Source organism: Pristis pectinata, chromosome 32 (assembly GCF_009764475.1).
Source record: "Pristis pectinata isolate sPriPec2 chromosome 32, sPriPec2.1.pri, whole genome shotgun sequence".
Taxonomy (NCBI): domain Eukaryota; kingdom Metazoa; phylum Chordata; class Chondrichthyes; order Rhinopristiformes; family Pristidae; genus Pristis; species Pristis pectinata.
Window position 1 is genome coordinate 2,018,200 of NC_067436.1, and position 26,364 is coordinate 2,044,563.

At 49.5% G+C, this 26,364-nt stretch overlaps 1 protein-coding gene across 1 annotated transcript in view; it reads left to right on the top strand.

Annotated features, from left to right (window-relative positions):
• Positions 1 to 26,364, top strand: part of LOC127585159 (uncharacterized) — a 79,524-nt gene that overhangs the window by 24,586 nt on the left and 28,574 nt on the right. Inside the window, exons 2-3 of the mRNA XM_052042374.1 lie at positions 18,520 to 18,621; positions 19,502 to 19,829. Of these exons, the coding sequence (XP_051898334.1) occupies positions 18,520 to 18,621; positions 19,502 to 19,829 (430 nt within the window). The remainder of the gene's footprint in view (positions 1 to 18,519; positions 18,622 to 19,501; positions 19,830 to 26,364) is intronic.

Below are 26,364 nucleotides of genomic sequence, written 5' to 3' on the forward strand. Positions count from 1 at the left end.
CCATCTGTGCCTCTCATAATCTTATAAACCGTCTCCCCTCAGCCTCTGTCACTCCAGAGAAAACAACCCCAGTTAGTCCAACCTCTCCTCATAGCACATACCCTCTAATCCAGGCAGCATCCTGGTAAATCCTGGTAATTGTTCTGTATTTATCCTATGCTTAGACTTTTTGTTCACCTGTACCCTCAGACCATTGTCATCTAGTCTCTTGCAGACTTTTCAAAAGTAAAAAAAGCTGCAGATGTTGGGAATCCCACAACGTCCATGTCCCTGCACCCTCTGCACATTCATGTCCCTATTGAAGAGCCTCTTAAACGCCTCTATCGTATCTGCCTCCACCACCACCCATGGCAGCGCATCTCGGGCACCCACCACTCTCTGTGCAAATAAAACTTGCCCCACACATCTCCTTTGAACTTTCCCCCTCTCCCCTTAAGTGCATGCCCTCTAGTGTTAGACATTTCAATCCTGTGAAAAAGATACCAACTGTCTATCTGTGCCTCTCATAATCTTGTAAACCTCGATCAGGTCTCCCCTCACCCTCTGCCACTCCAGAGAAAACAAACCAAGTTTGTCCAACCTCTCCTTATAGCACATGCCCTCTACTCCCAGGCAGCATCCTGGTCAATCTCTTCTGCATCGTCTCCAAACCCTCTACATCCTTCCTAAAATGGGGTGACCAGATTTGAATGCAGTACTCCAGGTGCAGCCTAACTAGACTTTTATAAAGCTGCAACATAACTTTCTGATTCTTGAACTCAGTTCCTTGACTAATAAAGGCAAGCATGTCGTATGCCTTCTTTACCGCCCTGTCAACCTGTGCAGCCACTTTCAGGCAGCTATGGACTTGGACCCCAAGATCCCTCTGTACATCAACACTGTTAAGGGTCCTGCAGTGTACTGTCCCTTTACATTTGATCTCCCAAAGTGCAACACCTCACACTTGGCTGGGTTAAACTCCACCTGCCATTTCTCCACCCATATCTGCAACTGCTCCATATCCCGCTGTATCCTTTGGCAACCTTCTACACGATCCACAGCACCACCAATCTTTGTTTCAACAGCAAACTTGCTAACCCACCCATCCACATTTTAATCCAGGTCATCTATATACATCACAGACAGCAGAGGTCCCAATACGGATCCGTGCAGAACACCACTGTTCACAGACCTCCAGCCAGAATAAATCCCATCGACCACTACCCTCTCTCTTCTATGGACAAGCCAATTCTGAATCCAAATGGCCAAGTCACCACGGATCCCATGCATCTTAATCTTCCCGATGAGCCTCCCATGAGGGACCTTGTCAAACGCCTTACTAAAATCCATGCAGACAACATCCACAGCTCTACCTTCATCAATCATCTTCATCGTCACCTCGAAAAACTCAATCAGATTAGTCAGACATGACTCGCCCCGCACAAATTCATACTGACCGTCCCTAATTAGGCCATGATTTTCCAAATGCTTAAAAATCCTATCGCTAAGAATCCTCTCCAGTTGCTTCCCTGCCATTGACTTGAGACTCACCGGTCTATAATTTCCAGGATTATCCCTATTTCCCTTCTTGAACTAAGGAACAACATTAGCCACTCGCCAGTCCTCCAGGATCTCGCCTGAGGCTAGAGAGGACGTGAGGGTCTTGGTCAAGGCCCCTGCAATCTCATCTCTTGCCTCCTTCAATAACCTGGGGTATATCCAATCAAGCCCTGGGGACTTATCCACCTTAATGTTCTTCAAGAGACCCAACGCTACCTCTTTCTTTATCTCAAAATTCCCTAGCACATTAGCATGCTCCACACTGATCTCACTATCCTCATGTCCTTCTCCTTGGTGAATACCGACACTCATTTCGGACCCTGCCCAGATCCTCGGCTTCCAAGCACATGTTCCCACCCTCATCTCTGAGTGGTCCTACCCTCTCCTATGTTATCCTTTTGCTCTTGATGTATGTACAGAATGCCTCGGGCATTAAGTAGGCAAGGAATAGAAGGATATGACTCTGTTTAGACATAAGCTAGAACATCTTCTTCCAATGCACAGACACACACTTATAAACTGAGGAGTGATTGCCAGTGCACTGACTACCTGTAATAACCTCTTACCCTGGGGTTGATCAACCATTGTCCTGATTACCTTGGAACTATGGAAACCAGCTTCTAACTAGCCCATTACTTCCATGTGCTCTGTACAGATGTTGTTTAGGCCGACATTCCCTGCAGACGGTACTGAGAGAGTCTTCAGCCCTGTGTTTGTAATATTCTCCCATCATCAGCCTCATTCCCACAGTGCAGGTCCTGCTTGTCCCTGCATCCAGCTGTCACACCCTTATCTCCATCACATCACCGGTAACACTGTAGTGTCTCAGGATGGACAGAATGGCCATTGCACCAAGCCCACCAAAGAATATAGAATAGAATGTCTGTCATTCATTATTGATCGACTGGAACAGAAGCCTTTACAACTGACACTGCTGCTGTGCGTGCAGGTTAATTCCCGACACACTACAGGCCTATAATTCCACTCTCCTACATTATCCAGTTTTCCCAAAGCAAAGCACTGTCGCACTGTGGGGGTGCAACGCTGGAGGACGGCAGCGAGGGGTTGCAGCAATGAAGGGAACATGGCAATGCAGGAGTGCAGAGCTAAAGGAGAGCAACACTAAAGGATCACAGCAATGAATTAGTGCAACATTGCAGAAACACAGGTCATGCAGCACTGTTGGATCAAGCACTGGGGGAGAATAACATGCAAGGAGCTGGAACCGATGGAGATGGAATTGACAGTGTACTGCCACAGGAGGACTGCAGTATTAATGAAAAACAGCACTGAAGGAACGCAGCACTGAAGGAATGTAGCACAGAAGGAACGCAGCACTGAAGGAATGCAGCACTGAGGGAATGCAGTACTGAAGGAATGCAGCACTGAGAGAACGTAGCACAAGGAAATGCAGCACTGAGGGAACGCAGCACTGAGGAAATGCAACACTGAAGCAACGCAGCAGTGAAGAAATGCAGCACTGAAGCAATGCAGCACTGAAGGAATGCAGCATTGAAAAAGTACAACACTGAGGGAACGCAGCACTGAAGTAATGTGACACTGAAGGAACGTGGCACTGGAGGAATGCAGCACTGAAGGATTGTGGCACTGAGAGCAAACAGCATTGAGAGATTAGAGCACTGAAGGAATGCAGCACTGAGGAAATGCAGCACTGAAGCAACGCTGCAGTGAAGAAATGCAGCACTGAGGAAATGCAGCATTGAAAAAATACAGCACTGAGGGAATGCAGCACTGAGGGAATGCAGCAATGAGGGAATGCAGCACTGAGGGAATGCAGCACTGAGGGAACGCAGCACTGAGGGAACGCAGCACTGAGGGAACGCAGCACTGAGGGAATGCAGCACAAGTAGTGTAGCACCGATGTGCATCTACACTGAAAGAGCACAGTAGTGAAGGAGCACTTTTATTCATTTGAGCACAGAATGATCCTCTCAGGTGAGTATGAAGCTTTCCATACAATAAAAAGTTAGCGATGCTTCTCTGCACTGCCCTGAGCCAACATTTATCCCTCAATCAACATTACTGTAACCAATTGCCCGGTTATCTGTTAGACTACAATTATTGGAGCAAATTGGCTGCTGTTCTTGCAGAAACCTCATTATGTTCCATGGACTGATTTAACATTTTGGTCATAAGATATACAAGGAAAATCATTTTGACTCAGAGTGTTTAGAATTAACTGCCTGGCTGGTTGGTGAAATCAGTGCCTTTGAGAAATAGTCGAATTTGCAGAGCTTCAGAGACAAGGCAGATGAATGGAAACATAAGAGCTAGCCTGGACTCCATGGGTTGAATGGCCTCCTGTGCTGGAATAGTTTATGCTTCAAAGATTTAGCTAACTTCAGGACTTCATCGTTAGCTGTCGGGTGCTTTATAATGACATGCATCATGAATCATGATTAAAGAATACTCGATTGTAGTTCGTTAGATTGGCCCATTCATTAGCAATTCTCATTTTACCTTTTCTGTGAAGCTGCAGCATGGCCAAGGCTTTAAGTGGGAGCCTGCGGCTGCAGTTGTTGGTGATCTTAGGTAATGCTGAGCTGTCAGTGATACGTGCAATATCCCAGCCCGGGAGGACTGTGCACTTTTGTCAAAACTCAAACTGACCTTTTGCTGCCACTCTTTCAAAAAGCATGCTTGGATTGACGTGTTACACTCATTCAGCACCGCATTCTTTCAACACTGCACCCCTTCAAATTTTTTAAGTTTTTAAAAAATTTTATTTACAGCGTGGTAACAGGCCCTTCCAGCCCAACGAGTCCGCGCCGCCCATTTTAAACCCAAATTAACCTACCCGTACGTCTTTGCAACGTGGGAGGAAACCGGAGCACCCGGAGGAAACCCACGCAGAGACGGGAGAACGTACAAACTCCTTACAGACAGCGACGGGAATCGAAACCCGATCGCTGGCACTGTAATAGCATCGCACTAACCGCTACGCTACCGTGCCGTCCTTCAATGTTCCTTCAATGCTGCTTCAGTTCTGCATTCCTTCAATGCATTGCTCCACCAACACTCCTGTGCAGTGCTCCACAAGTGCTGCTCTTTCAGTGATGTGCTCCTTCAGCGCTGCCCGTTGACTGTTCCCTGAGGGTGGCACAGTGCCTCACGGTGCTAGAGACTCAGGTTCAATACTGACCTCGGCTACTGTCCATGTGGAGTTTGCATGTTCTTCCAGTTGACTGTGTGGATTTCCTCCACATCCCATAGACGTGCGGGTCCGGTGGTTAATTGGCCGCTATAAATTTCCCCCAGTGTGTGGGTGAGTGGTAGAATCTGAGGGGAGTTGATGGGAATATCAGGTAAATAAAAAAATAGAATTAATGTAGGATTAGTGTGAATGGGTGGCTGATGGTCGATGGGCTGAAGGGCCTGATTCCGTGCTGTTTGAGATGATGAGTCTTCTGGCTCCAGTCTTCTCCTGGAGTCAGTGCTCTCTGCCACCTCAGATGGCACTGCCATGGTGGTGTGGGAGTCCAGTGTGGAACTGATGGGGTGTGGCTGGCACCCCTCCTTCCCTATGGAATATCAGTGCACCACTTGGAGATTTGCAACTAGCTGTAGCTTCATGGTGCCAATGTTTTGCTTTCCTTAAAACTGCAGTCATATCCTTTAGATGTTCTGGTATGATTTGGATTCTAAGTTCAGCCCGCTGAATTATGAATTAAGCAGCACAACCACCACATCACCCTACTAATGATCACTGTTAAAAATAAGCAACAGGGATAAAGCATCAGACTGTCTGGAACCTTAATCTAACTATGTCTGGTGTTTGGACAGGCATGGTGCTGGAATGGGCTGTGTGGACAGATAGATTCCCTTGTGTTTCTGCTTTTGCCATTCCAGGAAGACACTAAAGTAGGTCAAATGTAATTAATTGAGAATGGTACCTTTTTTGGAATCTTTCCACTAGATGGGGCATTAAAAGGTAAATAACTCTGCTGCAACTCATCTTTCTTGGTTCCCTCTGTCACAATGACATGACAGAAGTTTGAAGCTTGTTAGCTCCAAGAGACTTCTTCATCGCAATGTTTTTCAAACCTGATTCATATTTATGAGCCGTTGAAACTCTGAAGAAGACTCTGAAAATCATTGCTCCAGAATTTTAGTGTTTAAGTGTTGTGCTTAATTTTGTGCTAATTTAAAAGTTGCTTCTGTATATTTTACTTGCACTCTAAATTTAACATGAATTTTTAATGTGAACAGTGTGGTTTGTCTGCATATATCCACACTCAGAGACCATTGGTAGCTACCAAATGACAAATTAGTTTTGGTCTCTACCACAATGAGGTGAAGGTTAATTAAAGTTTGAAGGTTTAAGTTATCCCATACAGTTGCCAAGTATCAGGTTTTAAATAGTGACATTGCATTTGATCATATTTTGGTGACTGCCATCTCTTTAAATAGTTGTGATGGAGTTGTAGAGTTTAGCATATGCGCAGTTGCTACCAGAGGAGGCAGTATGTAGGGAAGGGCCTGACCCAGGAACAGAATATTTCATCACTTTACAGCAGGTAAGCAGCCGACAGGGTGGCTCAGACAGTCTGAAGAGAAGTTCATGAACTGGCACCAAATGACTAAAACTTGCAGTGTTCCACTCTGCAGCTTGTCAAAGTCACAGAAGCTTTGCTGCTGAGTGTTGCTGTTACACAGAGACATAGACACTAGGAACAGGAGGAGGCCATTTGGCCCTTCCAGCCTGCCCCACCATTCACCACGATCACAGCTGATCATCCCCTGTTCCAACTCTCTCCCCACATCCCTTGATTCCTGCAGCCATAAGAACAATATCTAACTCCTTGAGCACATTAAATGATTTAGCTTCAACTGCTTCCTGTGGGAGAGAATTCCACAGGTTCTCCACTCCCTAGGAGAAGAAACTTCTCCTCATCCCAGTCTAAAATGTCTGACCCCTGACCACTGGACTGTGACCCTGGGTCCTGGACTCCCCGGGTCATGGGGAACATCCTTCCTGCATCTAGTTGGTGCAGTCCTGGGAGAATTCTGGAGGTTTCAGTGAGGTTTCTAAATACTTGGCTCTGAGCTGCACCATCCCAGTATTGACGGCTGCTCTCTGGGTAGCCAGTTGATAGGCAACATGGTGGGAAGATAAACGTTATTGCCCTACGGGAAGGCCAAGGAAAGGGCCGAGAGAGCGATGGTGGTAATGTGTTGGTGGACTGCTGTGGTAACCTCTCTTTGCTGTCTGATACCTTGAATAAGTTCTTGCTATATTCTTGCTTCCATTTATGAGTTGATATAATCGGTATACCTGTGTGTATGATCTTCATGTTAAGAGCAATTTTAAATGATTAAAGGGAGCAACTTCCCCTTCTCTCTTCCCTCCTCCTCTACCTCACCTAAAGCACCTGTACCCCAGAACATTAAGCTGCCACCCCTGCCCTCCCTTAGCCATGTTTCTGTGATGGCTATAATGTCCCAATCCCACGTACCCATTCATGCCCTAAGTTCATCCGCTTTACATGTCAGACCTCTTGCACTGAGGTAAATGCAATTTAATCCTTCCTCTTCACCATGCTCTTTCCTGTCCTGCCTGTTCAATTTGCTTTCACTGCCCTCTCTATCGCTATCCTGTCTCTCAATTGCTTCACTTCTACTTAGGATCCCAACCCCCTGCCAACCTAATTTAAACCCTGCACTTTGTACTAACCCAGTGTAACTGCACTGTGTAATGAATTGACCTGTACAATCGGTATGCAAGGCAAGTTTTTCACTGTACTTTGGTACGTTTCAATAATAAACCAATACCAATACCTCCCCAGTAGCACTTAGCACATCTGCCCTCCAGGATATTGGTCCCCCTCTAGTTTAGGTGTAACACGTCCCTCTTGTACAGGTCACCCCTGCCACAGAAGAGGTCCCAATGGTCCAAAAATCTGAATCTCTATCTGCTGCAGCAATCCTTCAGCCACACATTCAGCTGCCCCATCCTCCTATTCTTTTCCTCACTGGTGTGTGGCACAGGGATGACTACCCTGGAGGTCCTACTTCTTAACTGCTTCCCTATGTTCACTCCACAGGACCCCATCCCTATTTCTACCTATGTCATTGGTGCCAATATTTAGAATGTCATGCCTCTGGCTGCTCATGCTCCCCTTTGAGAACATTCTGCAGCCACTCTGAGACATTCTCGACCCTAGAGCCAGGGAGGCAACACACCATTCTGGTTCCCGTTTGCAGCCACAGAACCTCCTGTCTGTCCCCCTGACTATCCAGTCCTCTATCACTAAAGTCCTGTCTGCCTTCACCCTTCCCCGCTGTGCAGCAGAGCCAGTTGAGGTCCCATGGTCTTGGCTACCGCTACTTTCTCCTGAAAGGACATTGCCCCCGACAGTATCCAAAACAGTACACTTGTTTTTGAGGGGAGTGGCCACAGGAGATTCCTGTACTCTCTGCCTTTCTCCTCCTGGTGGTCACCCAATTATTTGCAGCCTGAACCTTAGGAGTGACCACCTCACTAAAGCTCTCATCAATGATGGTCTCTGCATCCCAGACAGTCCCAGGTACGGCCAGCTCCAGTCCCTTGACCTGGTCCTTCAGGAGCTACAGCTGTGCGCACCTCCCGCAGGTGTAGACCTCAGGGACACTGCAAATCTCACTGATCTCCACATCCTGCAGGAGGAGCATGCCACTGCCCTGACTACCATGCTGCCTATTTCAATGTATGAAAAGTTTAAAGTAACGGACCTTACCTGTTCTTAACGTCACTCTTCTCAGCCTCTTCTTGCCAAAGCCTCTCGAGCCAAAGCCTCAAACACCTGCCACTCTGACACTGGCCACTTTCTCAATGGCTACTCCAAAAATGGCCCCTCTGTTTTACCTTACCTTCTTTTTATTGGCTGCTGTGCCTCTTAATTAGCCAATCAGAACTGCTTCTCTGCTGGTTCTTTCAATCAATCTCTCCACTCACCATTCACCTCTCTCTAAGTGAAAAAGGTCCCCATCAGATCCCCTCTGAATCTCTTGCCCCTTACCCTCAATCCATGTCATCTCGTTTTATTCACCTCTGATAAGGTGGAAAGTTTCCTGCGGTCTCTCCTATCTATATTCCTTGTAATTTTAGATACCTCAGTCCTGTGGGATTGCTCAGCACCATCTACAGTCTGCTATTTTTGCCAATTAACACACAAGTAGTTCTGTGTTGCAGTTTCATCTGGTTGGTACTTTAGTGATGGATAGTCCTGGTATGTCCTCTGCACTGCTCACTGAACCAGGGTTAATCCCTCAGTTTGACTGTAATGGTAGACAGAGGGAAATGTCAGGCAGTGAGGTTGTAGGTGGCGGTGTACATTTCTGCCGTTGGTCCACAGAGCCGTGTGGCTGCCGGATCTACTCTGTACCTATCACACATTTGTAATTCCATGCAACATGATGGAGGGTGCCTTAGCTGGATTTTACCTCCATAGGAACTGTGCCACAGGTACATTAGCGAGGGTGAGATCAAGGATGTTTATCCCTGGCATCGACTCACTCACTGCCTGCTGGTCACCCAGTGTAGCAGTTACGTCCTTGGGTATTTGGCCAGCTCGGTCTGTGGTGGTGCTGACAGGCCCACTCCTGGTGATGGACACTGTGGTCTTCCACCCTCACTCCTTTCAATGCTTTTTCCAAGTGTTGTTCAACGTGGAGGAGCACTGATCCGTCAGCTGAGGGAGGATGGTAGGTGGTCATCAGGAGGAGGTTTCCTTGCCCAGGTTTGACTTGATGCCATGAGATTTAATGGGGATGAGGGTCATTGCTGAGGACTCCACAGGCTACTCCTACCAACCTTGGGACCAGTGTGCCATTCCTCTGGTCCTGGTGAGGCTGGACATACCCAACGATTGGGATGGAGGAACCCGGTACACAGTGAGGGATGATTCTGTAAAACTGACAGATGGCTGCTCAGCTTGTCTGTGGCACATGTCTCCTGGTTTAGGAATAAAGCTCGAGATGGTCCCCAGCAGGACTTTACGTTGTCCACAGGGCCTGGGGTGACTTGTACAGTACCGAGGTCAACATCAGGTGCTCCACCTGCACTATTTCTGGCTATGCTTCTCCATGGGCAGTTGATGCAACTGGATGATCCACCGGGGCCACTGCAGAGGGCAGTTAAATGTCATTCAAGTTTCTGTGGGGCTGGCGTTGGATGGAGGCCAGATTGGGTAAGGATGACAGCTTCCCCCTACTAGAGGACATGAATGGTGTTCTTTTACTGTAACCCAGTAGTTACATAATCACCATTACTGATACCAACATTATTTATTGAAGATTATTTAATTAAACATTTAATGATTTAATTTAAATCTTCCATCTGGCACAATGGGATTCATACCTGTGTCTCTGCATCACGACCTCCGGATTTTTAGTCAGTGAATCACAGTCAACTATCGTTGTGACCAGTTTTCTGACTTCCTCGACTAATCTTCATTCCCAACACAAAGTATGGGAAGCAGCCATTTAAAGTATGGAATGTTTGCACATTCTTTCCCAGCAGACATTTTGTTCCTCATCACCTGTGCACTCACTTCAGGTGAAAGCATTTTGTTTAATCGAGAATCAGATGTTGCTCCCAAATGTACTTTTAAATTGTCCCGAGACGTTGTCCAAATGTCGTGCCTAACCACGGGTGAACTTTGTAAGGTGATCATCAATATTCAATGGATTTAATTGTTAACTCCAGGGGTGAGTCTAACCTCTCTCTAATTGTGTATTCTCTTGTAAAAATCGTGTTTAATTTATGTTTCATTTAAAGTTTCCTTGTGAATGCTGCTTATTTAATGCTCTGTGCCTGTGATACTGCTGCAAGCAAGTTTTTCACTGCACCTGTGTGTACACATACTTGTGCATATGACAATAAACTCAACTTTGACTTTGAAAAAAGAATTCTCTGACCCATCAATAAGATAAGAACACAAATGGGCACATCTGAACTTCAAACTCAAGATTTAACAGTGACCCAAGTCTTGCCTCACACATCATGAAAATACTGCCCTTAATGAATTGCTTCCCAGGACTCTATATTGTCAAGTATAAAAATAGACAATGTAGTACAGCAGTAATATAAAGTGCCTTAACCTGGTTCACAATGCCTTTCCAGATCTATTTGGTAAAACATTATTAGAGTCTTTATTTATTGCCTTTTGATCCCAATGATTTTCTTTGTTTAGGGGTTTAGATTTAACTGGAAAGGGTAGAGTTACTCAGTACAATAAGTTCTGCACGCAGCCAGTGAAAACGTGTGAATCTGTGAGGGTGTTTGCTGCTCCAGTCTAGTTTGAATGCACAAATAGTGTAGTACCCTGCACAGTCTGGTGAAGGGTGCTACACTACATCTTTTGCCCTCATGTGTCAAGTCCCATTAACTTGAGTCTCCTGTCACCTGTGACACATAGCTGTTGGTTTCTAAACATTTTCACTGGCGTGGCACATTAACACAAACTACTACTCCAGAGTGAAGACATGGAATCAAGGGACCACAGAATGACTACAGCACAGAAGGAGGCTATTCGGCCTACCAAGTCTGCACCAGCTCTCTACCAGAGCAAGTCTCCAGTTCTGTCCTCAGCCCTTCACTGCAGCCTTGCAACTTATCCAATTCCCTCTTGAAGGCCAAAATGGAACCTGCCTCTACCACATCTGTGGACAGTAGCTTCCAGATTCCAACCACACACTGTGCTCTTCCTGAGTTCTCTTTCCCTTTAGTTTGTACCTGAGACCTCCAGTCCTGGACTCCTTCACCAATAGGAACAGCCTCTCACTGTCCACTCTATCCGGGCCTCTCATCATTTTATATGCTTTAATCAGATCTCCCCTTAGCCTTTTATCTAAAGAAAACAAACACAGCCTCCCTAATTTATCCTTGTAACTGTAGTCCCTCGTCCCAGGAACCATCTTCACAGACCTTCTCTGGACCCTCTGCAATGCCTTCACATCCTTCCTGTAACAAAGCAACCAGACTTCAACACATACTCCAGTATCATGTTTTGTAAAGGTTCAGCGTAACTTTCCTGTTTTCTACTCTATACCATATGTTATTTTTTTCAAAAAAAAACTATTTAAAAGCAGGCTGTTTGTGTCCTGCTGTTAACTGAAGTAACTTCAGTCAGTGAAGTAAGGCCTGATAACTGAAAGCTGCAGTCTCAGGTGGAGAAGCGTTACATTTTGACAGGAGGAAAGAGGAATGGCAATATTAAATCGTTAGTGTGGCAATGGAAATCTGAAGTAAAAACAGAAGTTCCCGGAAATACTCAACAAGTCAGAAGGCAGCTGTGGTGCAGGAAAGAAGGTTGACATTTGTTCACTCTGTATTTCCAGCAATTTCTGTTTTTAATAATTGAACAGGTACATGAACACCTGAAGCTTCAGGTTCATCAATCCTCTCTCCAGATAATTGTCCATAAAACATTCAGTGTCCTTGGCTTCATAAGCAGAAGCCCAGAATAAGAAGGAGCGTGCTAGTTTTTTGTTCTCACTGGTTGTGCCTGAGCTGGAGCATTGTGCCCACTTCTGGGCACCACACTTTCGGACGTCTGTCAGTGCCTTGGGGAAGGTTTACTCAAGTGGTTCCGAGGATGAGGGACCTCAGTTCAGTCTGAGTCCTGAGCAGGGTCTCAACTTGTAATGCCGACAACTCCTTTCCTCCCACAGATGCTGCTTGACCCACTGAGTTTCTCCAGCAGGTTGTCTTTTGCTCTAGATTCCAACGTCTGCAATCTCTTGTGTCTTCAGTTCCAGAGAGACTGGGGAAGTCAGGGTTGTTCTCAGAGCAGAATTTAAGGAAAATTATTGGACACTTTTAAAAAAGGGGTTTTGAAAGAGTGGACAAGAAGAACCTGCAACAACTGGCTGATATCTAGACACAGAAATTAAAGAGTCATGAGACTGCAGGTGCTGGGATCTGGAGCAAAAAAAAACCAAGAATTTAAATAATTGGGAACAGGATCAGAAACAAAATGGAGAGATTTTTATTCAGTGTAGTGACTTGTGATCTGGACTGACTGCCTGAAGGTATGGTGAAACAAAATACAAAAATAACCTTAAAAGAGGGATTGCATAAACCCTTGAAAAAAATGAATTTGCAGGCAATTGGCTCCCCTCTCTGCTGCTTCATTGCATGAAATTATTTCTTAGAGCCATGGAGTCATACAGTATGGAAACAGGCCCTTCGGCCCAACTTGTCCATGCCAACCAAGATGCCCATCCAAGCTAATCCCATTTGCCAGCATTTGGCCCATAACCTTCCAAACCTTTCCAACCCATGTACCTGTCCATCTGTCTTAAATGTTGTTATTGTACCTGCCTCAACCACTTCCTCTGGCAGCTCGTTCCACACACATACTACCCTTGGTGTAAAAAAGTTGCCCCTCATGTTCCCCTTAAATCTCTCCCCTCTCACCTTAAACCTATGCCCTCTAGTTCTTGATACCCCAACTCTGGGAAAAAGACTGGGTGAGTGCTCCTCATGTTTTTATACACCTCTGTAAGATCACCTCTCAGTCTTCTACACTCCAAGGAATAAAGTCCTAGCCTGTTCAACCTCTCCTGGTATCTCAGTCCTGGCAACATCCTCATAAATCTTTTCAGCACTCTTTCCAGTTTAATAACATCTTTCCAATGGCAGGGCGACCAAAACTGAACACAATACCAAAGTGCAGCCTCACCAGCGTCCTGTACAACCGCACCATGACCTCTCAATTTTTATGCTTGTTTGCCCTGACTGATGAAGGCCAGTGTGCCAAAAGCCTTCTTCCCTACCCTTTCTACCTGCGACTCCACTTTCAGTGAACCATGTACTTGTACTCCAAAGTCCCTCTGCTCTGTTCTACAACAGTCCCCGGGCCCTACCATTCACTGTGAAAGTCCTACTTGGATTTGACTTTCCAAAATGCCACATCTCGCACTTAACTGAATTAAACTTCATTTGACATTCCTCGATGTACTTACTCAGCTGATCAAAACCCCCTTGTAATTTTTGATAACCTTCTTCACTGTCCACTATACCACCTATTTTAGTGTCATCTGCAAGCTTACATGCCTTGTATATTCTTATCCAAATCGTTAATGTAGTTGACAAACAACAATGGGCCCAGTACCAAACCCTAAGGCACACCACTAGTCACGGACCTCCAGTCCAAGAAACAACCTTCCACCATCACCCTCTGCGTTCTACCATTGAGTGACTTGTGCATCCAGTTAGCCAGCTCTCCCTGTATTCCAGGCAATCTAACCTTCCAGAGCAGCCCACCATATGGAACCTTATCAAAGGCCTTACTGAAGTCCATATAAACCGCGTCTATCGCCCTGCACTCATCAACTTTCTTGGTTACCTCATCAAAAAACACAATCAAGTTCATTAGACACAATCTCCCATGCACAAAGCCGCGCTAACTACCCCTAATCAACCCATGTCTTTCCAAACGTACGTATATCTTATCCCTCAGAATCCCCTCCAGTAACTTACTTACCACAGATGTTATACTCACTGGCCAATAGTTCCCAGGTTTTTCTTTGCCTTACTTCTTAAATAAAGGCACAACATTCGCTACCATCCAGTCTACAAAAGGTTTTATTTAGTTGTAAATTACTTTGTGACATCCTGTGGTTGAAAGATGCTGAAGTATTTTCCAAATAAAAGTTTGTTTCCCCTTAACCACATTGATTGATATATTGCTATTAACAGTAGGATATTCTTAGACTGTTGTTAACCAGATAATTTACATTGCATTAACATAATGGCATGCCTACACCACTAGTAACCTAACATATTTTACATCACCAGTACATAGAACAGTACAGCACAGGAACAGGCCCTTCGGCCTACAATGTCATGCTGAACTAATTAAACTAGTCATTAAAAGTCTAACTAAACTAGTCCCTTCTGTTTACACGAGGTCCATATCCCTCCATTCTCTGCACATTCATGTGCCGAGTGTCTAAGAGCCTCTTAAACGCCTCCATCATATTTGCTTCCACCACCACCCCTGGCAGTGTATTCCAGGCATCCACCACTCTCTGCATAAAAAACTTACCCCGCACATCTCCTTTGAACTTACCCCCTTTCACCTTAAGTGCATGCCCTCCAGTATTAGACATTTCGACCCTGGGAAAAAGATACCAGCTGACTATTCTGTCTGTGCCTCTCATAATCTTATAAACTCCTATCAGGTCTCCCTTCAGTCTCCGTCGCTCCAGGGAAAGTAATAGCAGGTAACCTTAGATTACCATTCAAACTTGGGTTGCCTAATACAGTACTACCAGGAGGGGCTGGGTACCATTATGTTACATTTGGGGATGGCATTTTTATACCACATTGATTTCACATATTTTCAACTTATGCATTTATTATTAATTTTATGAAAAAAATGGGAGAAGTGTTTATAATCTGAAATTGTTGAATTTCAGGGACACTGCAGTGAGGGAAGGGAACTGTGGAAAGGGCAGGCTGCTCCCCTTGTGCTTACACTTGAAGTTGGAATGGGAAAGGGAAAGGGTTCTGAGGGATATTGACCATAGAACATAGAACATAGAAAACCTACAGCACAACTCAGGCCCTTCGGCCCTCAAAGCTGTGCCAAACATGTCCCTACCTTAGAAATTACTAGGCTTACCCATAGCCCTCTATTTTTCTCAGATCCACGTACCTATCCAACAGTCTCTTAAAAGACCCTATCGTATCCGCCTCCACCACCGTTGCCGGCAGCCCATTCCCTGTACCTATCCAACAGTCTCTTAAAAGACTCTATCGTATCCGCCTCCACCACCGTTGCCGGCAGCCCATTCCACACACTCACCACTCTCTGAGTAAAAAACTTACCCCTGACATCCCCTCTATATCTACTCCCCAGCACCTTAAACCCATGTCCTCTTGTGGCCACCATTTCAGCCCTGGGGAAAAGCCTCTGACTATCCACCCGATCATCGTCTTATATACCTCTATCAGGTCCCCCCTCGTCCTCCATCGCTCCAAGGAGTAAAGGTCGAGTTCCCTCAACCTGCTTTCATAACCAAACCTGGGTATCATTCTTCCTTTGGAAGGTTGGAAGGGGAGGGATTGAGATGTCTTGTGGTAGCATTGGGCTAGAGGTGTGGAAAGTGCCAGAGGCAGATCTGTTGAGTGTGAAGCTGATGGGTGGAAGGTGAAGACCAGGGCTAATCTCATTGTAATTCTGGGATGAAGATAAAAGGATAATTGCAGATGAGTAGAAAAAGGGCCTTATTTACCATGATAGAGAGGGAAGCTTGATTGAGGAAATAGGAAGACATGTGAAAGTACAGATGTTCTAGGTGGCAACATTAGCATGGGTGCAATGGAAAGAGAAACAGAGCAATGGAAATAAGGAATTGGAGCTGGAGCAAAGCTGAGTAACGGGAAGTATAAAATCGGAAAATGCTAGATGTACTCAGAGCGAAACAGGGTTAATGTTCAGGCCAATGGCCTTTCAGCAAAACTGGGAAAAGTTAGAAATCAGTTATCCCATTGCTGAGAATGGGGAGGGGTGGAGAGGACAGGAAATGTCTGTGATCGGGTGGAGACAAAGAGAGAAGGTGTTGGTGCTGGCTGAGAGAGGCCGGTGATAGCTCATCTGTCTGGAGGAGATGTAGATAGAAAGAAATGACTAAGGACAGAGGGAAAAGGAACCAAAAAAAACTATGATGGAATTTTCAGATACAAAACTAAGCAGATGCTGGAAATCTGAGATTAAAGAGAATGCTGGGAATACCCAATAGGTAAGCAGCATCAGTGGAGAATGAACAATTTTAACTTTACAGGTTGATGACCTTTCAGCAGAAGTAGCCAGTTACAATATAAACTGGAAAGGCTGGTTATCTGAAATTCTTGAATTTAATCTTGAGTTCTAAGGGCTGTGACATATCTAGATGGAAGATGAGGTTCTGTTCCTCAAACTTACATTGGAGTTCTTGTAAAAGACCAAAGGTAGAGAAGCCAAAGTAACGTGAGGTGGCCAATTGAAGTGACAGGCAACGGGAAGCTGAAGATCACCCTTGTCAACTAATTGGCTGTGTTCTGCAAAGTTGTCACCCAATCTGCAATTGATTTCTTCATTTTAGCTGAGACCACAATATGGGCTGCAAATGCAATATGCTAAATTGAATGATTTACAAGTGAATCACTGTTTCACATGGAAGGAGAATTGCAGTTGAACGGGAAGGTGCTGTGAGAAAGAGAGTGGGCAGTGAGGGAAGAGTGAACCAGGGAGCCACAGGGTGAAGATTCCCTTCAAAGTCCTGCAGGGAGAAATGTGCCTCATGCGGAAAGTGGTGGAACTTATGTTGGATGATCCATTGAATGTGGAGCAGTGGGATGGAATGTGAGGACTAAAGGACCCCTCTCCTTGCTCCTGCTGGGAAGAATTGGCAGGGCTCCTGACCACATTGGTGCTGTTACCTGCACCTCTGTTCTCACCCTCTCTCCACCTATGGAACCACAGGAGGTGCAACGCTTGCCCTTTTACTTCTTCCCTGCTGAGAATTTCCAGCATTCTCTTTTATTTTCTAATCCTATCAATTGCCTTATCTCAGAATTCCAGCAGCGTTTGTTTTTTTCTCTGCCGGCAACATCCACCTGCCTTTATTTACCTCACCTACAGACAGATGAAAAACACGATGATGCTGGAGGAACTCAGCAGACCAGGCAGCATCCTTGGAGAAAAGCAGGCGGTCAACATTTCAGGTCAGGATCCTTTCTCAGGACTGAAGATAGGAAAAAGGGAAGCCCCATATATTGGAGGGAAAAGCAGAGCAGTGATGGGTGAACAAAAGAGGGGAGGTGGGGTGGGCACAGGGTGGTGATAGGTAGATGCAGGTAAGAGATAGTGATAGGCAGGTGCGGGGGAGGAGGAGAGAGCATATCCACTGGGGGAGACTGGTGGGATGAAATGTGAGGACAAGGGAGACCCTGTCCCTGTTGGGTGAGGACAAGGAGGACTCTATCCCAATTGGGTGAGGACAAGGGGGACCCTATCCCTGTTGGGATCCCCTGGACACTTTGCATTAAAGCCCCAGATACCTGACACCAGGCTTCATACCAAGATGCACTGAAACCCCCTGACAGCAGCCCAAATCCAAGCTGTGCCTGTGTCATCCACTCTCTCTGGGTCTCCGCACCTTCACAGACATTCCTCGTTCTCCACACCCCTACCGTCTTCTGTAACTAAAAACATCCTTGATTTCTAACTTTTCCTCATTCTGCTGGAAGTTCATTGACCTGACATGTTAACTCTGTTTCTTCCCCTCAGACGCTGCCTGACCTGTTCGGTACCCTGACATTTTCTCTTCTTGTTTCAGATTTCCAGCATCTGCAGACTTTTTTTGTTCTATGGAAGGCAGTGACCTTCTGATCCATAATGGCTGGTGCCAGAGGTGGAGATAGAGAAGTTAAGGAAAAGAAGGTAAGATTTGGGGATGGAGCACACGAAGATTGGAGATAACTGAACATTGAAAACATTTTGATGAAATTTTCCAGTTTGGAGTAAATCCAGGAAAAGGCAGTGATGTGCTGGAGGAAAAGGAGATGAAAGCTGGAACCTGTCCCAAAGAATGTTTCACACTTCCAAGACAAGACCAGTGTAGGTAGGACGAATGGCAGTCCTGTAGTGGTACTCTTTTGGAGTGAGTGCTGTCAAAGTGAGAGCAGGCTCAGTGAGACGGAAAACGATAGTCATGAATGGGTTAGGAATTTGAGGAAAGGTTCTTTTCTCCCTGAGGCTGGTTGCAATCTGGAACACACTGCCTGAGAAGGTGGTGGATACAGATCCTCTCACAACACTGAAGTATCTGGATGAACATTGGAATCACCAAGGTATAGGAGGCTACCGACCAAGTGTTGGGACATGGAACTAGAATTGATGGCACTTAATGGTCAACATGTACACGGTGGGCCGAAGGGCCTGTTTCTGTGCTTGATGACTCTAACTTGTTGGGCTCTCCGTTTAGGAGGATGTATCTGGATGAGCGCTCCGTGCTGGGCAGGAAAATGGAATTGATAGAGGTGGCCGGCACAGAGCAGTGGGCCGAGTGGCCTTATTTCCGTTCTGTGTAACTCTGTTTGCTCAGAGATTAAACCCCGGTTCCCCATTCACACAGCTTCCCTCATCCTCGGGATCCGGGGCGGGGACGAAGGTAGAACTTTATCCGGTTCCACAGATGGGAGCTTTGAAATTCAGGGGTGCTGGTTGACACTGAATGTGCGGTGACACTGCTGTGTGTGACTGTGTGGTCTGCCAGCAATGAGGGAGGGAGACCTCTCAGCCTGTCACCCTCCAGGCTGTCGTCCTGCAGCCGCTCACCCAGGTAACCGTCAGGTGAGATGAGCTTGGGTACCTCCACTGTCCCGGGTACCCATTATTCTGTGGGTGTTTTCCCTCCAATCCCTTCACCAATGAGCCGAAGTCTCCCCCCATCCACCGAATGTCCCGTCGTTAGATGACTTCCTTCCGACCGGTGTCCCACGGCTGCGCCAAGAGTCTGTATTTTTGTTTATAAGACAAGCCCACTCACCAGCATGGACACGCCGGCGGGTCCAGCGGACTGCACATCTTCCCCAGGTATCCCGGTCCGGCGGATGGGGGGGGGGGGGGGCGGTGAGCGAGCGGCGCGGCCCCGTGAGCCCACCCCCACCACCTACCCCAGACTAACATCCCAGTGTGCGGGGCACCGCTCCACCGGATCCCGCGAAAGTTAACGCGGGCAAAGTTGTTTCCAGAGAGGAGGCTGCCGGCTGACGGCGGCTGCAGCAGCCGTGTTGTGTAGTGAGCTCCGGCTGTGATGACAATTGCTGGGATGTGCATTGAGAATGCCCCCCAGGGCCTGTGGGAACGCAACGCACACATTCCGTGCCTGCATTTACTCTTTAAGTACCCGCACTTGGTCCTCCCCCGGCTGGCGGTTTCCTCTGCTGATTGGGGAATGTGTGAAGTGTGAAGGATTATAGCTGTGGCTCATTTCGCGGGCGAAGCCGGCGCTGTCCTCGCCCAGGGAGCCGGGATGACGAGCGTTCGGTGCCCAGTGCCTGTGCGCTGTTGCCGCCGCTACCCGGCGCTCTCCGCTCGGCTGCCCGGCGCCGCCGCTCTCTGAGTCCCCCGCAGCCGCAGCCGGTCCCCGGGATCCCGCCCCGCGCTTCTCCACGGCCACCGGCGACTGCAGCATGGAGCCCGCGCCTCCCACACCCGCGGCAGCAGACAGCCTCCCGGGAAGCGGCGATCCGGTGGCGCCCGCCCGCCGCCACAACTGCTCCAGCAACAGAGGTAACCGAGACGGCGGGCAAGGGGAAAGCGGCCCCGCTCCCGCTGCAGGGCCCGGCCGTGGCTGGGGGTGAGCAGGGGGCGGGGTGACCCGAGTTACGGAGTGGGGGTTAATCCGAGAGAGTATGTGGGTTTCACCCGGGTCAGGGTGTGTGTGTTTGACCCGGATCAAGGAGTGTGATTGACCCGGCTCAGGGGGTGTGTGTTTAACCCGGGTCAGGGGGTGTGAGTTTGACCCGGGTCAGAGGATGTGATTGACCCGGGTCGGGGGTGTGGGATTGACCTGGGTCAGGGGGTGTGGGGTGATCCGGGTCAGAGGATGTGGGATTGACCCGGGTCAGGGGGTGTGGGGTGATCCGGGTCAGGGGGTGTGGGATTGACCCGGGTCAGGGGGTGTGGGGTGATCCGGGTCAGAGGATGTGATTGACCGGGTCAGGGGATGTGGGTGGCCCGGAACGCCAGGATTCTGGTGTCTGTTGATGTGTCCTGCCCGCGGCGGGACGGGGTCCCACTTGATCACACATCAGACATCCGGTGTTTCGGAGCGACCCCCTTCCCATCCCCGGGTCGCTGTGGAAGCGCCGTTCCCGCGGACGCGACCAGCCGGACACTCCCTCTGCCGCGGGAGTGAGCGGCTGTGCGGCCGGGAGAGCCGTCGGTGATGGGGGGCAGGCGGCGTGTGTGGCTGCTGGCACCTCACTGAAGTTGTGAGTGAGGCGGGGAGGTGAGTGGTCGCTGGGACTCTCCGCTGGGGGGAGTCAGCCCGGCTGCTCCCCGGCCGGAGCCGGCGGACAGCCCGAGAGTGAACACTGTCACAGTATGTGAACGGCCTCTGATCTCCGCTGCCCCGGAGCCCGCCAGCCGCGGCCACAGCGAGTCGCTGGCCTCTGCCCGGCCGGCGCCGGTTCATTCCCCGTCCCCCCTGCTCCCGCCCCGGTCGCTGATTGTTATTGAACAGTTTTATTTGGTTTTAACCACCTCAATGGTGATTGTAAACGGTGCCTCGCCAGCGAGAGCGGCAGGTCTTGTGGCTGTGAAGAGCGGGCAGTGATGTGTTGTAGCAACGTGGACAAACATTGTGGAGTTCTTTTCATTTTGAATAAATGAAAACGACCTTTGTTGCTGCGGTTTTGAACGATTGGATGGTTGGAATTGAAGAGTTCGCACTATCTTTAAGGTCTGTGTTCCGGAGTTGCAGGTCGGGGTGTGTTTCACATGTGTTATCAATCTAAAGTGCCACGGATCTGTTTCCGAAAGGTGCCAACACGTAGCGGACTGAGTCCAGGTATCACGGTGTGATGTAGTCAAAGATTTACACAGATGTTGGGGCTGTGTGTTGTGCGCCTAAATAAAACATTGTTACTGCCGGCGAAGTGTTTAAAGCGGACAGTCGGACTCAGAATTGGTCAAAGCAGCCACTGTGTGAGTGAGCGCGGTCCCTCGCACGGCGGCGGAGCCGGCAACTCCGCATTCCCGGCCTTTCCCTGGGCAATCTGTGCTGGGGTGGCGGGGGTTCAGGTCTCTGCGGCTCTCGCCTATCGTTTCACGGGCTGTTTGCCAGCGTTTGTCCCGAGCTTATCGCAGGCCAGACGCCTGGATATTTCCCCCTGCCCTGGCGTGTTCTCGGGGCAGAGGCAGAGCGATATGTTCCTGTGGTCGATGGTGCGTTCCGGAGCAGCGGCATCGAAGCGACGACGTAATTTCCATGCGATGTCAGTGATTTTGGGGAGACTGGGGCAGGCGGGAGCACCTTCCGTCTGTACCGGAGTCACTCCACACTGACCGGCGGAACAGCGGTCACACAGTGGGCATCGTAACCCGGGACTAACCCGGAGGGTTAACGGCAGCATTGACGGGCTGGGGCCTACTGGGCGACCTCCGTACTGATCCGGGGCCTCGGTCACAAACACCAACCGGCTGCCCCCTGTCCTGATGCCGGACCCGGGGGGTGCGACACCGGCAGTGAGGGGCGGGTCGGACCGTGCTTCAACCCGGCGGTGCAGCGGGTCCGTGTGTGGTCGGGGCACCGATCAGACCCGCGGAGAGAAGCCCGGGTCGGGTCGGCGGTGGACGGGGGTGGGGAGCAGCGGGTAGATCCGCGGTGGGAGGGGAATTCCCCAGGGCTGAGGGCAACGCAGTCATTCCTGGACCCCAGTCCTACCCTGGGGACTTCTCCGCTCCCAGGCTGATGATCCCGGGGGACATCCCCGGCCCGACAGGGACATCACCGGGGGGAGGGGGAGGGGGCGCCGTCTCCCCCCGCTCCTCCATTACTCACCGGGCGCGGGGTTCCAACCCCAGGGTCACTGCTGCCCAGTCCCCGAGCCCCCGACCCAGTCGGCCCCGCCGTGTGCGGTGAACGGGGGTAGGAGGACGCCGGGAAGCCCGACGTTAGCGGAGAGTCGGTGCTGTGAGCGGGCTCACACGGGAGACACACCAACCCCCGGGGACAGTGCGGGAGGGGCCGGCCCCAGTGTTCAGAGTAAACGTCCTGTCGTCGGCGATGTCAGAACGGGGGCGCAGAGCTCTGTAGATGTCACCCCCCCCCCCCCCCCCCGAGTGTCTGTGCGGAGCTCGCTGCGGGACAGTGAGGAACAGGTGTCCGTAACTTGGAGACGCCCCTCACTGTGCGGACGCACAGTCCCGGGCGGGGGGTGCGGCTGGTGTGTGCGGCCGGGCTGCAATGTATCTCACTAGTTCCAATGTACACATCCCCCTGTGTTTCAGTTCCGTTTAATTTGCATCGCGCGAAATCCGGCGAGGTTCTCCCGGTTTGACCAGTCCCGCCGGGAACCCCGTGCGTCCGCGGAGGGACCGACCGAGCCGGGTCCGGGGGTTGGGACTGGGAAACGCCGGCGAACCGGTCTGGTCTTTGCCGGGCACCGAACATTTTTTAGCGATTAGCCCCATAACCAGGTACACCGGCCCTGCGCCCTGCACTGCCGTCTGATGGGTGGGGCGGGGACCGATCAGGTTGCTTGGTCTGTGTGGATATTATTACCTGTATCTGCTTTAGGAGAGTTCCGATGTCCCGGGTGCACCGTCTTCAACCGCGACCCACCCAGTCACACCGGTCGGAGTTTCCTTTGGACGCTCTGGATGTTGTTTGACGTCTGCACCAGGTCCTGGTCCCGGATACCGATCGCACGGTCTCAGCCGGAGACGCCAGTTGAGGACTTGGTGTGAACCCTGGGCCCTTCCCTGCGGCCCTCCTCCTCCCCCCCCCCTCCCCCAGCCCGGGCAGTGGGGGGAGTGGGGTGTGAGTGCTCCGCCTGGTGGGGTCTGTCACCCACCCCCCTCTGCGGGGACACGGGCACTGTTAGACAAGATGTCAGGCGGAGACACGGGGGAGTGCGGCCGCTGGGATCTGCAGCAACACAGTCCGCTGGAGGGACTCAGCGGGTCGGGCAGCATCTGTGGGGGGAGAAGGAAGTGTGGACGCAGGACTTGAGGGTGGGGAGGGGGCTGAGCAGGAGAGAGGTGGGAAATTCTGGTGTCAGGCGGTGCACCGCGTGTAGTGCTAGAAACACAGAGCGCGGGGAACCTTCAGCTCGGTGAAGCAGCACCTCCGCTCCTCTCCCCACAGACGCTGCCCGACCCGCTGAGTCTTTCCGATTTCCAGCAGCCGTAGGTTTTGTCTTTCGACACCAAGTGAGTGGGTGGACAGAGCACGGAGCCGTGACCGGGGGCAGTGGCCGGGCTGGGACCCCCCCCCCCCGACAGACAGCTGGCACAGGGCGGTGGGAAGCGGCGGCTCGGCTGGGTCCGGACCCCCATCCCAACCCACAAGGAACGTGGTCGGGGTGTGCCCGGGAACTTCCCCGCTCCCAGGCTGGTGACCGCAGGGTTCGAGGCTCGGGGGACATCCCCGGCCCGACAGGGACATCGGGCAGGGGGGCGTTGGAACCGCCTCCCCCAGCTTCTCCGTTACTGACCGGGCGCTGTTTCAACCCCAGGGTCGAGCCCCCGACCCAGTGACCCCCGCCGTGTGCGGGAGGGTGTGTGGTGGACGTGAATGAGATGGGGGAGGGGGGAGGTGGGGGCTCCGAGAAGCCCCAGCAATAGCGGAGAGTCGGTGCTGTTACCGGAGACACTGAGGGGTCATATATCTCCGGACCTTGACCCGCATCCCAAGGAGGGGCGGGGGCACCGGCTGTTCCCTTTCCTTCCATCCGTCCCAGAACGTTCACACACATCAGAGGGTAGCGAATGTAACCCCCCCCCCCACACACACACACGCCCCCAATAAGGGGGAACTTTGGTCTGTCATCAACAGTGGGAGCAATGCAGGAATCTGTTATTAAGCAAGTGGTTACAAAGCCCCTAACACAGCATTAGCCACAGTAAATGTGGGCTTGGGAAATAGATCATGCTGGAAGAATCTGGTAGAGTACTTTTGAGGTTGTAGAATGGATTGGTTAATGGGGACCTTGACATTTGTAAAGTTTATCATTAGGTGCCAGGCCAGAGGTTATTAAATACATGTGAGCAGGTGGCTTTGAGAGTGACCTTCAGAGTCAGCTATTCTCATTGGATGATTCCACCAGCCCAGAAAACAATCCAGTAAACCTTCACTGCACACCATCTATATAAAAGAAACATTTATTCTTCCTCAGGTAGGGAGACCAGACCTGATTAAAGGCCAGCAGGCAGAGAGTGGGTGTAGAAGTTGGGAGTCTGGGTCTCTGGGGTTCCACAGGGATTGGTGCTGGGCCCCAACCACCCACAATCCATATCAGTAATGTGGGTGAGGGGTCCATGCGTACGTTCCCTGCCCAAGCTTGATGAGACAAAAGATGACCGTGAGTTGTGAGGAGGATGCGGAGGTAATTCAGAGTGGATACAGAAGGGTTATGTGAATGGGAAAGGACATGGATGTCAAGTCATCCACCTTGATAGAAAAAAATAGAAAATCAAAATATTCTTTAAGTGGAGAGAAATTGAAAAGTTTTGGTGTTCAGGGGACCCAAGTGTCCCAATGCACAAATTACACTGAAAGTTAACCTAGACGCAATTGTGAATGCTGGATATTGAACACCAGAGTAGCGATGTCTTACTGAAATTATATAGGTCCTGCTCCCGCTGTATTAGTGTGTGCAGGTCTGGCATCCTGACCTCAGGAAGAATATCTGTTTTATAGGAGAGTGAGTGAAGGGTTATTAGATTGATTTCTGGGATGGGGAATTATCGAGTGAGGAGAGCTGATTCCAAAGGTCAGAAGAAAGGTGGTGCAATTGGGACAGAATTAATGCAAGAAACGCTGGATTGATGTTTCCTCTGACTGGGGTATCTAGTAATGGGTCGGCCATTTGTGACAGAGATGAGAAGAAATTTCTTCACCTGGGGAGGTGACTCTGTGGAATTCTCTGCCAGGCTCAGGCACTCAGTGTGTTCAGGACTGAGACAGAAAGATATCGGTGTTGGTTTATTATCGTCACTTGTACTGAGGTCCAGTGAAAAACCTGTCTTGCACACTGGTCGTACAGGTCAATTCATCACACAGTGCAGTTACACTGAGTCAGTACAGAATGCATTGAGGTAGTACAGGTAAAAACAATAACAGTACAGAGTAAAGTGTCACAGCTACAGAGGAAGTGCAGTGCAGGTAGACAATAAGGTGCAAGGTCACAACAAGGTAGGTCGTGAGGTCAAGAGTCTATCTAAAGGGAACCGTTCAATAGTCTTATCACAGTGGGGTAGAAGCTGTCCTTAAGTCTGGTGGTACGTGCCCTCAGGCTTCTCTATCTTCTACCTGATGCAAGAGGAGAGAAGAGAGAATGTCCTGGGTGGGTGGGGTCTTTGATTATGCTGGCTGCTACACCAAGACAGCAAGAGGTAAAGACAAGAGTCCAAGGAGGGGAGGCTGGTGTTCGTGACGCGCTGGGCTGTGTCCACAACTCTCTGCAGTTTCTTGTGGTCCTGGGCAGAGCAGTTGCCCTACCAAGCCGTGATACATCCAGATAGGATGCTTTCTATTTGAGGGGTTCAAAGGGATATGGGACTGATGCTGGAAAGTGGTGACGAGGTAGAAGATTAGCCATGATCTTAATGAGTTGAGGAGCAGGTTTGAGGGGCCAAACGACCTCATTCTGCCTCTGTTTCTTTTGTTCTTAACCTTGTGGACTTGGAGCATGTGGAGATCTAACATCTCCTGCAGCCATCTTGAATCTGGTTAAAAAGATAAACGCCAGTATTCTGTGACTCTGAACAACTGCATTTGCCAATGTGTACAGACTTCAAATGCAATAAACATGTTTATAAACCAACCTTGTTCTGTTTTTGATTGTTTACACTGGGCCTCAGGGCTAATGTGTCTCTTAATCATCATCATTTCTGTCAGACCATCCCGGTGTACAAACTGGTGTCTCCAACAATGTACATAAATTATCGAAAATTCATAGCGTGTTGCAGCAACATGGTGGTGAGCAAAGTATAAAACTGATCTTCACCTCAGCGCCCAGATTCTTAACCAACGCACGCATGATGTTGCCTGGGAGCTGTTTTGATTGCCACCTCTTCAATGTTAATGAGTCTGTCA